At 41.5% G+C, this 17,425-nt stretch overlaps 1 protein-coding gene across 1 annotated transcript in view; it reads right to left on the bottom strand.

The window, feature by feature from the left end:
* slc4a11 (solute carrier family 4 member 11) overlaps positions 1–17,425 on the bottom strand; it is a gene marked incomplete at both ends in the record, with an annotated part of 77,325 nt that overhangs the window by 40,134 nt on the left and 19,766 nt on the right. The window contains 3 exons of the mRNA XM_079174972.1: positions 1,359–1,402; positions 9,317–9,433; positions 14,117–14,167. Coding sequence (XP_079031098.1) covers positions 1,359–1,402; positions 9,317–9,433; positions 14,117–14,167 — 212 coding nt within the window. The remainder of the gene's footprint in view (positions 1–1,358; positions 1,403–9,316; positions 9,434–14,116; positions 14,168–17,425) is intronic.

Raw genomic sequence — 17,425 nt, 5'->3', positions numbered from 1 at the left:
AAACATGAAATACCACCTTAATCGGTACCTTAAGTGCTATCTGAACAGATGGGTGTTTAGCTGCTTTTTGAAAGAGTTCAAAGAGCTTATTGGGAGACTGTAAAATAGCTTTGGGGCTGCCGACTGGAGAGCACAACCTCTGCTTAGAAAACCTTGGGTAGAGGACCCGAGAGCTCGGCTCGTGGCGTGGGGGGTTCAGAAGGTCCTTAATGCATGGTTGAGCCTGACCATGTGGGCCTCTATAAGTGAGCACCAACATTTAAAAAATGAATTCTAAACTGAACTGGAAGCCAATGCAGAGAAGTTAGAATAGGTGTAATGTGTGTGTGGCCATGTGTTGGATTGTGTTAAGAGCCCAGCAGCAGCTGTACGGACGATTTATTAAAGCAGATACAAACAGAATTACTGTAGTCCAAATGTGATGTAAGCATCTTATTAGCATAGGTACCCCTGTAGCGCCAGTTTTGGAATCAGGGATTGTTTCTTTTTTTTGTGTTCACAGAAAAAAAATTTATTTTCCACATGTTACATGCAGACAGTCCCTTTTCAAAATAAACACATCAAGAGTACTTGGTTAGGTTTCGGAAAAGATTCTGGTTTAGACTAAAATAAGTATGTTTCTTACATAAAGTACACTTTTTACGTAACTGGCATGATTTATATACGTAGGTTACGTAACAAGTCTATGAGGAAAATAAGTCAACCGTGACTTAGTTTCATACGCGACACAAACAGCGGTCTCCTGGGTGAAAGTCCTGTGTTTGTTTGATCCATCCCAATGCAGACTTTCCCGCTCGTTACACAACATCAGTTGCTGATTGTGACGTGGATTGTTTACATTGCCGTTAGTTGAAAGCCCAGTGCGTCTCATACAGACGGCTAATGGGTGCCCCGGTGCGTCAGTATCGCACCCTGAGGTGCACTGAGCAAGTGTTGGTATTTGGCGAGTTTAAGAGTGAAAACAGTTTGAACATAATCATATTAAGAAGGCAGCACCGAGGGCAGTAGTCGTTATCCCCTCGACCTGCTGAAAGCTGGGCTGATTCTGCTCCATCACGACTGCTTCCTCTCATAAATGTGCATTTAGGTTCAAATGCAGCGAATGCCACTGTTGGAACTAAGGTTTTCTCTGCTCTTGTGATTAAAACATTCAGTACCGTGCGCGTCCTTCTATGATCTTTCCACCCAGATCTGAGACGTTGAGTTTAAATCTTGTATCTGGAGTCAAATTTCCTCTACAGATCAATTAAGATGGCTGCACTCATTATCAGCAATGTGCCAAGTTCCCCGACTGCCAAAAAACGTCCTTATCTTTTAAATAATAATATATCATACATTCAGTGAATATGTGCGCTTACCCGTCTTGATGTGTTCAGCAACACGCAACCAGAGTCGTCAGCGTCTGAGGAGAAACGAAACACGAGGTCCAGTTAGACGAACAAACTGTGACATGATACAGCATCATCATAAACTGTATGACTGCAATACATATATTCTGCTGTACAAAGATTGTATGTATTATATTAATATATCTCTAATATTTGCTGTCAGCAGAAAATTCATCATTGGAGCAATTTTTGACGTCTCGCCACACTTCAATCGATAAAGAACAGGTGCAAGTACGACACAGTGAACCCACGTCAAACTCATTTGTATAGAAAACACATACGGTCGGTCAAACTGTGAGAAAAGAAATGCACATTGTGCTTCAGAACATAATCAGCGTTCAGCCACGCCCTCATTTCTGCATCTCTGTTCTAATAATCACAATCTGACCAGAATGTAAAACTAAAGATCTGATCTGCCCGGTAACCGCCACGGAAAAATGAGCATACTGCCCTGAAATTGAGGCATTTTCATGTCTGTATTAGAGAGTCGACGGTAAAGACAGGGACAGGAAATGAGGCGAGACAGAGATGGGGAACGACATGAATTGCAAGCAGACTAAAACCGGGAATGTTGTGGTTCATGGTCGGCCCCTTTAAGCCTTTGTCTTCCGTTTTACAAGCGTTTGCTTTTTGTTGAATTTGAATATTGCAAGCTAAAATGCTTAACTTTGCCTGATGTTCTGTGTTTACATTTTAAAGCATGTTCTAACCAACCATTGACGGTGCACATTCTGAAATAAAGATATATAAAAATAACAGCCAGTACAGAGAAAAAGCCTGAGAGCCTTTCTTTCTCAAAGTGCTGGAAATGCCAAGAGGCAAGTCTCTAAACGCTCTCATTGAACAGGGATTGGAAGTTTTCTGCCGATAAGGTTTTAATACACACGTCTGTGGAGGCGAGCGCTCAGATACAGTACAAAGGTCTGGATTTTTCCCAGTGTCGGAAAAAAAAAAAAGGGACAAAAGGAGGGAAAAGCTTTTATGTTGGAAAACAATACGGGGACAAACCGAGGGAACAAGGTTTTCAACACGGTTCAGTCCCTTAACGAGCAGACTCGGTACCCTGCTGACTCTCATGAAACGGTCCGCCGCTGCCGTTACATAACGCCGTTATCGCCGTTTACTGTGGGGACGACGTTATTAGGTTGCCACGGGCTTTCCTCCTCTGCTCCACGTGGTGCACTATGGCGGCTCCTTCTGGGAAATCAATCTGCGCTTTAACTCCTCCCCTCTCTGCGATGGTAAAGCGCGAAGAAAAACCAAACCTTTTAACAAGCCAGGAAAGCACTGGGGTATCATAATATCAATAATCCAGCCACAAGTGAACATGTTTGAGTGTGAGCGTGAGGGGGGAAAAAGGAGGTGGGGGGGGGGCTTTCATCGCCACACTGAACACCTTGCCATCATAAAACCCTGCAGGCAGTGCTGGGAGAAAGAGAGCCTACCTCTATGATGAGGCTATGGCGGGGCTGGGTGGGGGTGGGGGGGGGCGCACGTGTGGTGTGCAGTGGATTTGGCTCATCAAAGCCTCACAATCAAAAAGCACACGGCTGGGTTGATCCGCTCCCAGAGGGGAGAGCGAGCCGCGGCTCTAATTGCTGTCAGGCTGCAGCCGTAAGGAGATATTCATATATTCATATAAGATTAGCCCCAATGATCACCTCCTTCTAATGGCCTCCTGTATGTCTCAATATACTGTGTGGTGTTAAAGTAATCCAGGAGAATTTCAGGGTTTAAGGATTAGGGAGAGGAAGCGTTAAAAATGTGACTTGGGTTTGTGTCCCTACTCGGTTCTTTATTCGATCAATGCAGCTCTGCAACTGTTGATTACATTCAGTCGGCCACAAGTGTTTTGTCATTTCAGAGCGGAGTGTCGTGTTATTTGAGTCCTTAAGGGCTGCAGGGTGGTGACTGAGAATGGCGGAATTACTGTGTGATAGGAAAAAAAATCTCAAGTGTCCTTGGGCCGGAGCTGGGCAGTGTGTTTGAAACAGCGTACGCATTTCAAATATGTGTTATGAAATAAGGAAGTAATTGGTTTGGTAGTGTAGAAAAATAAATAAATATCACTTTCATAATGCTGAGAATACATTTTCCATGTTTTACACATTGCTGTGTGTTAATGAGTTAAGAGACATGGAATCATCATTATTTAAATTTAAACTTGCATCATGCAATTGTCTTCAGTGTATGTTCTCTGGGTCAACGTATCCTCACACAACGGTTCGTATGATACCAACTACTCATTATTTTTTGTGAAGATATATCTAGATGCAACAAACCGCTTGTTACATGCATGCAGTCTTTTGAAAATAAACCTCCATCTTTACAAGAAACAACTTAATTAGGTTGAAGTAAAATACTTTGTTAGGTTTATGCAACAAACCTACTTAGTAAAATTAAGGAAACATTCGTAATATATACAAGAACAAAATACCTCGCTAGGTTTAACCAGAAACAAATACTTTCATGGTATACGTACAAACTACGACACATTCTTATACAACGGTATAGTTACGAATGCTCGATGAGACCAGACTGTCTGGAATGGATCTGTGTGTGTCATTGAATGTTAATTGTAGCACGATTGTAGACTTTTGATGTATTGTGTGTGTATATTTAAAGGCAGTGTGCAGCTACGTTACCTGTGTTCTCTTGAATGCCCAAGACAAATTTCTCCTCAAGGAGACACAAAGGCTAATCTAATCTAATCTAATCTATACAAACCCTTAGGATCACGGTAATACAGAGTTGTCTCAAACAAATGCAACAACCCTTGGCACTCTATTTCATTTACTACAGAATTGGCGACTTTAAGTTATGTGATCCTCTGATGGTGATTTAAATCTGTGCCTTTATTTGATCTTTATGTTCTTCTTTTACTGTGTCCGTGAAACAAAAACCCCCAAACAGTTATCAAGGTCAAGAAGTGACCTCGGTCCAAATCTAAAATCCTCAAGTTTCCAGTGTGACAGACGCCCGTCCTCACTCGCGACCTTTCCACTTCAGTATTCAGCCAAACTGATTGAACTGAAATGGAAGTGAGCCCAGCGCTGGCAGATACATAATCATGAAATCAATTCTATTTATGGAGAGCATTTGACAGCTTTCATGACAAAGTTCTCTAAAGAGAGAAGAATGGATAAGATCATGTCAAAATGATGAAAAAAACAACAACACAGACGACAAACAACATCCTTCTATTACTGCACCGGATGACAACATTTCCAGTAAGTACTTCAATTCTAATCTTGAACGATCACTTTCCATCAATCACTTTGTTTTATCTTTGCCTGATGCCACAAACTCCCCAAAACTGAGCAGAACGTATTGCCGACTCTTCATCCCCCACAAGAGGACGGTGAGCTTTCCGCAGATACGTCCAAACACAGATAGTAGAAAAATGATATAAGTTAATGCATAACAAGAATAATATTCAATCTTAGATTAGCGTGTTAACGTGCGAACATTTGCACTAAACAAAAACCCCAACTGAGACTGATATGAACGTGATAAGTTTTGCAAATTTGCAAATTTTGGTCGAAACCAAAATATAGAAGATTCAAGTTTTGACCTTGTGATGGCGACAGATAGAAAGTACCGAATGTCGTGGAAGTTCATCAAATATTTGTCGAGATATTTTACACAAAACTACAAATGTAAAACCTCATGGTGGCGCTGGAGGAACATCAACATCCTTCAGGGTACATCCTCTGAGAACCAGGATTTTCTGCCTATCCATCTGGTAGACGCCGAGTCATTTCTCTGGATAAGAGACAACTTTGAACTGTTGGTGGAGCTGGATTAAGAAATAGGTGATCAGGAAATATTCATCCTGTTATCAGCTTCTTGTCAACAAATGCTAATCCAGGTCCTCGTCACTACTAAAGACAAAACCACTTTGAAGGAAACACCTTCTTGCACATTCATGTACCTTTTATCTTTAAAGTGAAGTACAGACTTGCCAGAAAGCTTTCAAAGTTTTTTATTTGTAATTTTTAAGTTCATCACCAGGATATTACTTGTTAAAAAATACTGTGGTGTACAAATATGCATTGCAAATTTGTACTTATTGACTGATTCTCCGTCTTTCTATACAAACCAAACAAGACTCAAGATAATAGAAAGACAAGCATGCGTATTGATATTATATTTTGCATTGTTTTCCTCTCTTTTAGGGGTTTTAGATAAGCTCGCATTGGGTTTCTACCTCACCTGCACATGTACTTTATTTCTATTTACTGTTTGTATGTCTCACCTTTATTTGAGAAAACCTACAAATAAAACCTGAACCTCTGAAGATGCATCTGCCTCATCGACTGTGCATGAACCTTAGGAGGTGCTTTAAAGCCTTTCCTTGAATGCATTGTGATGACACTTTACACTTACAGGGGAGTGTTACATGTAGATAAAGACAGCAACAGTATCAGCAGAGCACTATGTAGCACTTCATTGCTATATTTATGGTCCTGTTGTTAAGCCGCTATCTTTTCTCACTCTTGAATCACCGTTGAAAGTGCAAACCTTCATAGTCCAGAGCAGAGGTGGACGAACTTCTTTGATTGTGGGCCACACACAAAAGAAGTCAAACGGCAAAACAACAATAAATGTGTAGTTTTCAACCAGTGACTACAATAACATCTGTTTGCAGACCAAAAATCCCTAGAAAATAGATTTTCTGTCAAAATAACGCATTTCCAGCAAACAGTTTATTAGTGTTTCCACATACTACAAAAAGTATTTCTGCATCTGCTGCTCGTAAATATAATTGAAATGAATTGTAATACTTTGAATCTAACTATGGCCACTCAAAATGTATGTAAATGTGTACATAATTAATCTAAAATGAGCATAAATTGCCAAGTATTTGGTTTCTGCTCATGGCCTATGCGCCCACTTAAAAGACTACGATGTAACAAACAGAACAAGCAGTCAAATGTTGGTTTCTGTGACATTAAGACGGAGATAGTGTCACTACATTTAAACTAGGATGTGCAATGTACATGCTAGTATAATTTATAAGAAATATGTCCAAGTCATATTTTAGTCTTATCTGTTTTTTTGCCTTGTTTTTCAGCTGCACGGTACATTACCAACAGTGGTTCCAAAGTGTTTCCCTGTGAACGGATCGTGTGCTACTGATGATGAACAAGATGTCTCGTCGTGTTGAAGCCGTCAGAGTTGTGCTTTTATTCTGACAGCGATGATGAACCTCGCCTCATCTTCTGTTTCTAAAAAACTAATTCATAGCCACTAAAACCCACTTTATCATTAAAGTGCGCCTCCGCTCGTCTTACTCCCAAGTCAGTGCCGGTTTATTTATTTACATTTTCTTTTTACAAGTTTGACGATACAAAAAATAAAAATAAAACATGATAAGTCAAACAAATCAAACCTCATGAGATGAGAAATGTGCTGCAGCACTTTGGAGGCTGAGCTCGTATTCGGGACATTAAATAAAATAAAAAAAAGCTCTTTAAATAACTCAAATGTTGGGACACCATTATAAAACGAATCTTTAATATGTTGCAGTTAAATATCCAACAGGATATCATAAAGGTCAAGATTGAATGCTGTCACAGAAACCCGGCTGGCACGAGACCAGAATCATAAAAGCATCCACAGCACGACTGCATCTTCTCACGAAAAGAAGCCACAGTTCAACACACGCAGATATATGAATTAATTACAACAGACAGATGTTTTTTGAAATTAGATTTTGATAGGAGCTGCTGTCTCTGGGTCTGATGTAATCGCTGAGCTATTTGCTTTTCCACACCACTGCTTATTTAGCCAGACAGGATGTGATTAAAAGTCCTACATTGATTTGATATGGTGGACGTATTCCACAGCGGCCTGCTGATGTGGAATAATAAAAAAAATAGGATGATAATTTGTGACAAATTAAAAGCAGAAACGGGCACGCAAACGGCTAATGACACTGGGGTCCAATGTGTGTGACAACGAGACTTGGTCGGGGGGGGGGGGACATCATTTATCTAACGTCTGAGATTTTATATTCCTCGCGTGTTTATGTTGCATCTCCTTCTTCCAGGTCACATGGTGGAGAACAGGTCATGTGACTCAGGTTACATCTGTTTGACGACTCGTTTTCTTCATAGATGTTGACATCTGTGATCATTTGTTGTCATTTAGATTTTGTCTATATTGTTATTTTTACTTTGTTGCGTGTGTGTGTGTGTGTGTCCTCCTGAACTGCTCTTCCTTAAGTTTCCTCCACTTCTTCCCCATTAAACGTGTGTTGTTGTTGTTGTGTTCTTATCGGAGTCGAGGTGTCTAAGGACAGCGTGTTGTACAGATTGTAAAACACCTTGAGGGTAAACTGCACCATGACATCTCGCTGTCATGGTGCAGTTTACATCCATGTCTGTTATGATAGAATAGCTTTGACTGTGTTGGAGTAACATGTGGGTTTTTTATGCATCAATGAGATGAAGCGTCTTGTTTTCAGGAAGGACATTTTATTCAAGTGAATGTTTTAACTGCACCAAAACCAGAAATTAAGAAGAAGAAAAAAGGTTTTTAAACCTGTAGTGTTGTAGTGTGAAATGTACTATTTACTACTGAGGTTACAATTTAATAAAAAAACTACATTTTCGTTCTCACCTTTATGACGTCGTAATTGTTTTCCTTTATTCTGACGGTGAAAACAATGCGCTGAAGTTTCTTTTTATTAACTTTCCAACATTCCCACGTGTTTTGTTGTTTATTTATTTCCTCATTTCATTTTCTATAAAACGTAGAAATGATATTGTCGTGTGAAGCGGTGAAGAAGAAAACACAACAGGCAGCTGGCATGGTAGCATTACATCGTGTACATTCCACCGTATAACCAAAACACTATGTTCTCTACAGACGCTCTCAATGGACGAGCATAAAGATGTGACCACTGATTTGATTTCACAAGTTGTAGTTCTTATATTTTTGCTGTAGTAATTTAGTTTTACATCCCGGCTCAGAGGTGTAAACACCTCCCGTGTTAACATTTATCATAATGAGTATTTCCGGTATAATCTGTTCTGCCGTGACAGTTTACACTACGCCACTCGAGTACTTAACAGTCTTAATGTTAGACCTGACACTCACGGAGAGAGAGAGAGAGAGAGAGAGAGAGAGAGAGAGAGAGAGAGAGGTTTTCACTGTTGTTTTCTGCTCCTAACTTGTTCCCAGCATGCACCGCTCCAGCTCTCTTGTCAGACGCCTTAAGTGTTACTATGTATGGAGAATGAGCCCGAGTGACATGGTCACCTGTCACATTCAAAGGGAACGGTCACCTGTTGACACATGGGGGTTTCTGGTGTGTGTGTGTGTGTGTGTGTGTGGGGGGGGGGGGTCAAAAATAAATCTCCTGCACCTGCAGCTGAGGAGCTGTCTGTCAAGTCCACACCTGCCATCAGGCTCTGGATGGACTCCACCAGAACAAATGAGTTCAAAGTTGTTCTGAGGGATTTTCTTTCTGCTGCCTTCTTGAACGACGCCTCGGGAGATCCGCCATGACCGCAGACACGCACCGCCTCCGGAGAGGGCGCATCATGTGACATAATAACGTCTCCAAAAAAACGAGCGAGGAAAAGTGCGAAGGAGCAAAATGAAAATGAACAGTTGATACTGATCACAGCTGAACAGCAGAGGAGGTTATTTACGAGCAAACTCAGAGAGGCAGCGTGCCAGTTTATAACCTTTTTGCTTTTTTTTATATACCTGAGCGAGCTGATTGTGACAGTGCCGCTTAAAATCACATCAGGTCAACGGTCATCAGCGAGACGGCAAGAACTCTTACATGAGAGCCGGAGTAAAACCAGAACTTCTGGTTCTGAAGTAAGAAAACCTCATTCACAATTTGTATATTTGATAAAGACCAACCACACACTCCCTCCCTCCCTCCCTCTCTCCCTCCCTCCACTGACCTGGCCCAGGGCTGATCTGGTTGTCATAGAGGTGGATGTCATCTCCGCAGGCGATCGGCGAGTCTTGTCCCTCCTCTCGGCCCTCGCTGCCCTCCTCCTGCTCCACCTCCCGCTGCTCTGGGGACACAACAGCACAGGGTCACCTCCTGAAAACCTCACCGGCTATACCGGGCCCGGGCAGCAAGCCCGCTTTTATTATTGTTATCAGCCCAGAAAGTCAACAGGTACTTTACTGCACAGTATTTCACCAGACAGCTCAACTTGGGAGGACAAATGATGCTTATGAATTTAAATAAGAAAAACATAAATACAAGTTGGTGCATGTCCTAGTGTCGTGTTGGCAGAATACTTTCTTAAAATGTATAAATAAATAAAAATAGGTACAAAAATAAAGTATTATTACTACGTAAAAACATACAAAAACAACGTGAGATGGAAAACAATCCCATCAAAGAAAAAGATGTCAGATGTGCGCTGAGCAAAAAGTTCAGACAGCGACAAAATATTATGACTGTAGAAGAAACGATGCCTTTCTGTGACAGCTGATCTGATAGTCAATGACCCGTCCTGACTCTGTAATAGGCATCTGGTGCTTAAAAAGAAAAGAAATACTCTGAATTAGATGCATAATATTGTTTTAGTGTCACCTGAAGCGTGTCACAGGAGGCTCAGTTGTCAGATTATCCTGCAGTGAGGTTGAGAGTTAAAGAAGCTTTTAACTACAGGATGGTTAAAAACAGGCTTTTTATAGGTTTTTTACACATTTAGGGCTGAAACTAACACTCGTTTTCATTAGTGATTCATCTTTTCTATTAATTAATTCATCATTTGGTCTTTTAAGTTTGAGCAAATAGATAAATAAATCACAAGGTACCAGAGCCTCTGGTTTGTCTGACCAACAGTCCAAAGATATTCAGTTTATTATCCGAGAAGAATAAGAAAACCAGGAAATCGTCTTCACAAATGAAGCTGAAACCAGTGAATTTAAATGGTTAATTCCAGCTCTATGTATTTGATAATTGGTCTGATTTTGATCTTGAAAAAGTGTCAGAAACTGAATAGAAATCTGTGCAGAGAGATGCGGCCTTCTAGGCAAAGTTATTCACAGTGTTTCTCTGTTGATCAATCAACCCACTCACATTGATTTACCTGGAAGAGTTTTATTAATTATTATTATTATTATAATGCAGATGTCACTTATAGGCAGGCCGCAGTCCGGACCTACAACTGATGAATTATTGCGAAATATTCCCATTTTGACGGAGCGTTTCTATTTTAACCGGCGCAGCTTTTCTAGCCTTTACGGCACTGGTTGTTGTTATTGCATGCGATGTAAAGCATCTCATGTGATACTACACACACACACACACACACACACACGTGGGGGTGGGGGGGAGACGAGACAGTAGTCAGAGAGAAGTCATTTTATTCATGTTCTTCCCACGTGCAGTTCTAAACCAGTGTGTCTCATATGTTCTGAGGACGTGGAGATTATTTAAAGCAGCGACGCGAAGCGCCTCCAACGAGACAAAGCGCACATCTTTTGAAGCTGAGGGCACAGAAAAGCATTTGATAGTGTGACACTGAATCATTAGAGACAGTAAGATGTTCCAGACCTTTGCTTGAGGAGATTTGCTCTGAATGGACCTCTTTGAATATGAATTGTGTACCCCTGCTTTAATGCATAAATAGGCGTAAGCTGAGGACCTCCACGTCTGAAAAGGTGAAAACAAACGGCCCAGATTATCAAAGAACTGCTGTTGGTCGTTGGTTGTTTTGCTACGAAGACAAATCTTCATTACTCAGCAGGTAGACGGGTTTGTAGCAGACAGGATTTGGTGGGAAGCATCACAGCACTCAGCCTGGAGCCTGTTTGTATGACTCATCCCCGGTTTATTTTTTTCTTCTCTTCTTCGACACAGCAGCCACTCAAATCCAAACCTACATTAACTAGTGGGCTCCCAAATATCATTTCCAGGCGACGCCACGAGAACAATGCTCGTGCTCTTTGTCTGCTGACCTTATCCGCGAGGAGGCCCCCAATTTCAGTTCATTCAGTTAGTCGTGTATCGGGATCATCCCAGGGCACTCGACATTATTTCAACCTCGCCGTGTCTCAGGCTGGGCTCTGACTTTCACGTCACCTTGAGAAAGAACGGCGGCGGCCGAGCAGGAGGAGCACATCGACGGTTTTACTTCAATTTCACAACAAGTCTTTTGAATATTTATCACTTGTCTTTGTAAACATTTGATCTGCTTTTTACTTTCCCATCTATTTATCTATCTTTTATATCAAACTCCCAATAAAGAGAGATTCTTTTCACATCGCTCGCTCTCAGTAACGCGAGCATGCAACATGCAGCGGGAACAAGGACGAGAGACGAGGGATGTTCCATATGAAAACACTGAATGATTGATGCGTTTCCCTCAAACAGCGCGCAGCGTTCTGCAGCAGCCTTTGACATGTGACATGCGGAGACAGACGACAGAGATACAAACACGCCTGCATCGTTAGAGATGTTTCAAACTTCTTGTGCTGAGAATTACACGACGCAGGTGGTCTCAGGCTGCAACAAACGATCCTTTACGTAGATAGATTCATCTGTCAATTATTGTTTTGATTCATATCATTTATAAAATGCCAAAGGCCAAAAGGGACGACTTCAAATGTCTCATTTAAGACAAAACAAGCAGCAAAACATGTTTTAGCCACCTTAAAAGAACGTCGCCCCTATAACAGTAACTGTACCTCACAGCACCACTGCTTCAGTGGGTTGACTTGTGTCATTGTGTGACTTTGGTGTTTTAAAGGGTTAGTTCAAAGTCACACAATAACACAAACAAACTCAGCGACGGAGGCAGCGGTGAGCCAGCATCCCCCCGTGTCGTGCGAGGGGAAAGTGACTCTTCTTTTAATGCAGTCTGGTGGCTTCGGCGAGAGAATAGACGGAGACGATGGCATCAGTTCCAAATCATAAACAGGCGTCTGAATTATGTACAGAATGTACACGGAACGATGACTCTACACGGTATGGATGAAGGTTATGTCGGCCTTTCACTGTGTGGAACCTTTCCACAGTTAAAAACGTTTCCAACATCGTAAATTCCATATATGAAATGAGTGTAAATATTGTTTAGGTTGTTCTGTTTGAACTGAAATGATCACAAGATGAGTTGTGTCTGGAATTCAGTGGTTTACCACCTCTGCTCATTATTACATATTACGTATATATATATACGTAATATATCCATCCAGGAATCCATGAATTAAGTCCTAAAATCCACAAATTCACCAATAAAAATCACTGAAAATCACAAAAGAATGTTGTATAAATGTTGCAATGTTGTGTTCTTTTACAATTTTTTTTAATTCCCATTCTTCACACATTGCATGTTTTTTTGGTCTTCTGTGTTTAACCCAGTTCAACCCAAAAAGCGAGCAGCCATCATCAGATTCACTCACAATTGCCTTCCTAGCACACTAAAGGAGCACACTGACAGTTCAACTCACAACTCTTAACACTCTAACGAAGAGCATAATGGCACAGAAGGCAGCGGTACAACAGGATCACTTCCACAGTGCAAGACATAAAACAAATATCATTTTTCACACATCGCCCCTGTTTACAGCCACACCGACCCTCACTAACGAACCTCTGAGACGATGGACGATGCTTACTCGCCAACAATAATGAAATTGCCTTTATATCCGGATACAATGTTGCCAAATAGCGGCAGTTGTGTCGGGCTGCAGCAGGAGGCCTTCCACGGTTCTGCTGAGTGAATCTGTGTGTTGCAGGAGGGGGATAATTGGCTGTGGGGAGACAGGGAGATCCAATGCAAGCGTGTTCTGTCCTGACGGCTTGTGCTGCACATACTAATTGGGTGCCTCTCCTTGGCTTGAAGGTAATGAAACTGCCGTTATCATAACAGCAAAGTTTATTATTTTATATCCAAATGCAGTGGAGTGTGTGAGAGCTGGGAGAGGTTTTTCGGTGTCTGTGCTGCAGCTCTAATCTATAAGTCACATCTTTCACTACTGTACAGAGCACATCATTGGCAATATGCAAATAATTATACGACCTATTATTAAAAGATGACACTTTTCTATTCACATCGTGTCTCCGACCGATGTGGTGCAGCTGGAACAACGCTCCGCCGCTTTCTCTTCTCCTCCGAGTGAGGATATAGAATATATATAACAGAAATTCGCATCTCAAAGATCTAATCGTCACTAAAGTGTACGGTCGTCATGTAAGAGAGCCAATGAAAACAAAGCTGTCAAGTTGACATTCAAGGTGTGTCGATTGAGTAACATGCAAGAACAGCACTGAGCTAGATGTTTGGCTATCATCTCACCATGATGAAACTATTCATAGAGTCTGTTTGACGTGTGATCGTGTGGTTAGTTATAGTCGACTAAACGTACCAACGTAGGAACAGCTCAACAGTGTGCGAATGTCCTGCGCTGCCATGTTTAAACAAATAGCACTAAACCTCTGAATCCAACTCATGTATTCCTGATTATGGCTTCTTTGTTTTCCATCGTGAAAAAAACTGATCTCGATGTTTTAGTGAAACTCATATAATAATAATAACTTTTAGAAACAGGGTTTACAAAGCGCTTCGACAGACAAAGCGCTGCGATGTAAGAACAGAAAGCTCAACAGTGAGGAACAATGGATAAAACAATAAAACCAATAGATATGACAAGAACAAACTGAGAAATGAAATAATAACAGCAATAATAAAATGAAAGCGGTAAAAAGACGATATGTTCCGGTGTTGGCTCAGACTCACCCATTTCTTGAAAGAAGTATCCATTCTTGGACATCCCAGAGGGAGGTGCCTCTGCAGGAGGAGAGGGAGCACAAGAGAGAAAGGATCACCGAGGGGAAGCTGGTAACGGTAACAGGCCCTGCAGGGAGCCATTTTCACTTCGGGATGAGTTATTATTATCGCACAGTAATTGTTGCTACGAGAGATGGTTCAAAAATACAAGTGCGAGCCATTAACCCGACTTCTGTTAGTCATTCAGTGATAATGTTCAAGAGGGAAAGACTGGTGCATTTAAATGTTAGCATATCCTGGATCCAGGAAGTGCTTCACAAAAATACCATTCATTCATTCATCCACTCACTCACTCATCAGGTATCTGCCTCCTAACGGCCATGAGGAAGACATGTCTACTGATGACACACCGATGTTTACGACTTTCTTTGGTAAAGTACTTTTTATAACAAGTCCTCCAAATTGACAAACAAAAAAACAGGACTTTGAAATTGCCCTCCAGAAGACACGTCTCATATCGTTTGTTGTTTTCAAGGTTTGGTTGGATTTAGGTACAAAGGTTCGGACACAAGCCTCCCGTGTCAGAGTGTGTTATCTTGTCGACCCGTCCATCCATCCCAACATCCTCGATCTGCTTCATACAGACCTGTCTCCTGCATGATCACATTCCCATGCAACTAAACTGCGCTCTCAATCATGTTCTATAGGGAAGGCTTTTTCTTCCGGACTGAACAGTTACAGTTTCAAACACGTGCTTAACGAACAAAACAAAAAAACGCTCCAAAACTACTTTGTTGGGTTCAGTAAAAGAAACACCATGGTTTGGCTTAAAATGACAACAACATTGGAACAAAACAAAGTACTTGGTTGGGTTTATGCAACAAAACTACTACCTGGTTATGTTTTGGCAACAAAAGTACTTTGTTCACACGGGACAGGAACCGCCGTCTTCTCAGTGTTTAAAAAGTTTCCCTCAAACTCACAATTCACAGTGCGCTTTGGAAACGAGAGTTTGAGGAGACCGGCTGCCTCATAACGTCACAGTATTCCTCTCTCGCCTCCAACAGATACGAGTAATGGTTGTTTTACTGCAGCTAGAGGTTTTTGTAAACCTCCGTTGTTCTTTGGCGTTTGCTGAAACTACTGAAGCTGTACAGTTTCTCATATCTGTCTGATATGCAGCTACAGCAGACACCAACGATGTTCAGTATCCTAAACCTTTAAGATCACATCTTCACACATTGGGTAACTATTATAATTAATACAAATTCAGTTTCCTCGTGAAAGTTAAATCATCTTTTCTTCCTGTAAAACAAAACATGGCGCATGCTTACTTGAGCTAGTACCGACCAATATAAACCAGTAAATATCGTAACATCCACTAATCAATCTGCAACTTTTAGCGACAACGTAAGTGTGTGTGGAGCAACTGTCCTCCATAGCTCCATCGGTCCAAACCTATATCCTCTAGGGTCATATTGCTTTCTAGTTAACCTAAAGAGGTGTGTGCATTGCTCAACCTGTTGCCCTGATGAGATTTGTGGACCGGCAATGCTTATATGTAGCAACACACACTGGTCTTGACTTTGCTCATGCGTTCAGTGATAATCCACGGTGACTTTTGATTCCAGGCGAGCAATCGTTTTGCAACGGTAGGGTGCCGCATTTAAAAAAGAAACCGGAGGATATCTCATTTTGGAATTAAACTTAATCTGGTGAAGAGCTCCACTACAAATGCACAGAGAGGGAATTTAGAGAAGAACATTTCAGAGCGTTTGTCACGCGTCCCTGTGGGTGTGTGCTGCATGCGGATGGCACAGAAAGAGAGGAGATATGGGGAGGGGAGACTTTGAAGGTTATTGAGACATTGTGGGCTCATGCTGGAGGAATGGGGGGGGGGGGGGGGCTGTGCAACCAGACTTCAGTCATTTACCCCAATATGTTTACATATTCATCCTATAACCAGAGATCAACAGCAGGTCTCACGCGGATTTTTCCTGCTAAAATCACTGCCATCTAACACAAACACACAATCACACACACACCTGTTAGGAGCCAACACGGTCTCATGGCAGTTTGGGAAATAGTCAGGAAATGCAATCTATTGGTTTCATGTACAATGACACAAATTGTCCAATTTTATTCTTCGGGACAACATTACGTTCGTGACGAAAGTTAGGTTTAGGCAACACAACCAACCGTTAGGTTTAAGCAACAAAACCAACCGTTAGGTTTAAGCAACACAACCAACCGTTTGGTTTAGGCAACACAACCAACCGTTAGGTTTAAGCAACACAACCAACCGTTAAGTTTAAGCAACAAAACCAACCGTTAGGTTTAAGCAACAAAACCAACAGTTAGGTTTAGGCAACACAACCAACCGTTAAGTTTAAGCAACAAAACCAACCGTTTGGTTTAGGCAACACAACCAACAGTTAGGTTTAGGCAACACAACCAACCGTTAAGTTTAAGCAACAAAACCAACCGTTAGGTTTAGGCAACACAACCAACCGTTAAGTTTAAGCAACAAAACCAACCGTTAGGTTTAAGCAACAAAACCAACAGTTAGGTTTAGGCAACACAACCAACCGTTAAGTTTAAGCAACAAAACCAACCGTTAGGTTTAGGCAACACAACCAACCGTTAAGTTTAAGCAACAAAACCAACCGTTAGGTTTAAGCAACAAAACCAACAGTTAGGTTTAGGCAACACAACCAACCGTTAAGTTTAAGCAACAAAACCAACCGTTTGGTTTAGGCAACACAACCAACCGTTAAGTTTAAGCAACAAAACCAACCGTTTGGTTTAGGCAACACAACCAACAGTTAGGTTTAGGCAACACAACCAACCGTTAGGTTTAAGCAACACATCCACTCCAATAAAACTTTCAAACCCCGACTAACGAAGCAGCTAGCGGACTTTGTTGAACAGTGAGAACACAGCCTCTCTCTTCCGTTCATTCAACAACCTTCTGTAACACACATGTCCATACACATGTTGATATCCAAGTCCTTCATAATGTTTAAAAGTAGGTATGTTTCTAATTCTATCCACAAATATGGCCTTTTCCTTTAGGCACGCATCTCTGCAAACTGTTGGGAGTCGGTTTGTGTGAAACTACTGTGCAGCGCGCAGAGTCGACCGTAAACAGGCAAGAGGCCGTGAGTTGCAACCTGCAGTAAAACCCCCACTGAGACACGTATCCTAAATGTGCCGTATCACGTCCAAATAAAGCTCCTATAACCCGATTAACATCGGCAAATCCCAGGTCCTAATCGGGAAATGCTCCATTGCGAATAAGGCCTTATGTGGCAATGC

The sequence above is a fragment of the Pholis gunnellus genome (genome assembly GCF_910591455.1).
Source record: "Pholis gunnellus genome assembly, chromosome: 15".
Lineage (NCBI taxonomy): Eukaryota > Metazoa > Chordata > Actinopteri > Perciformes > Pholidae > Pholis > Pholis gunnellus.
The sequence above is the reverse complement of the archived record's forward strand: the minus strand, read 5'-3'. Positions and strand labels throughout refer to the sequence as shown.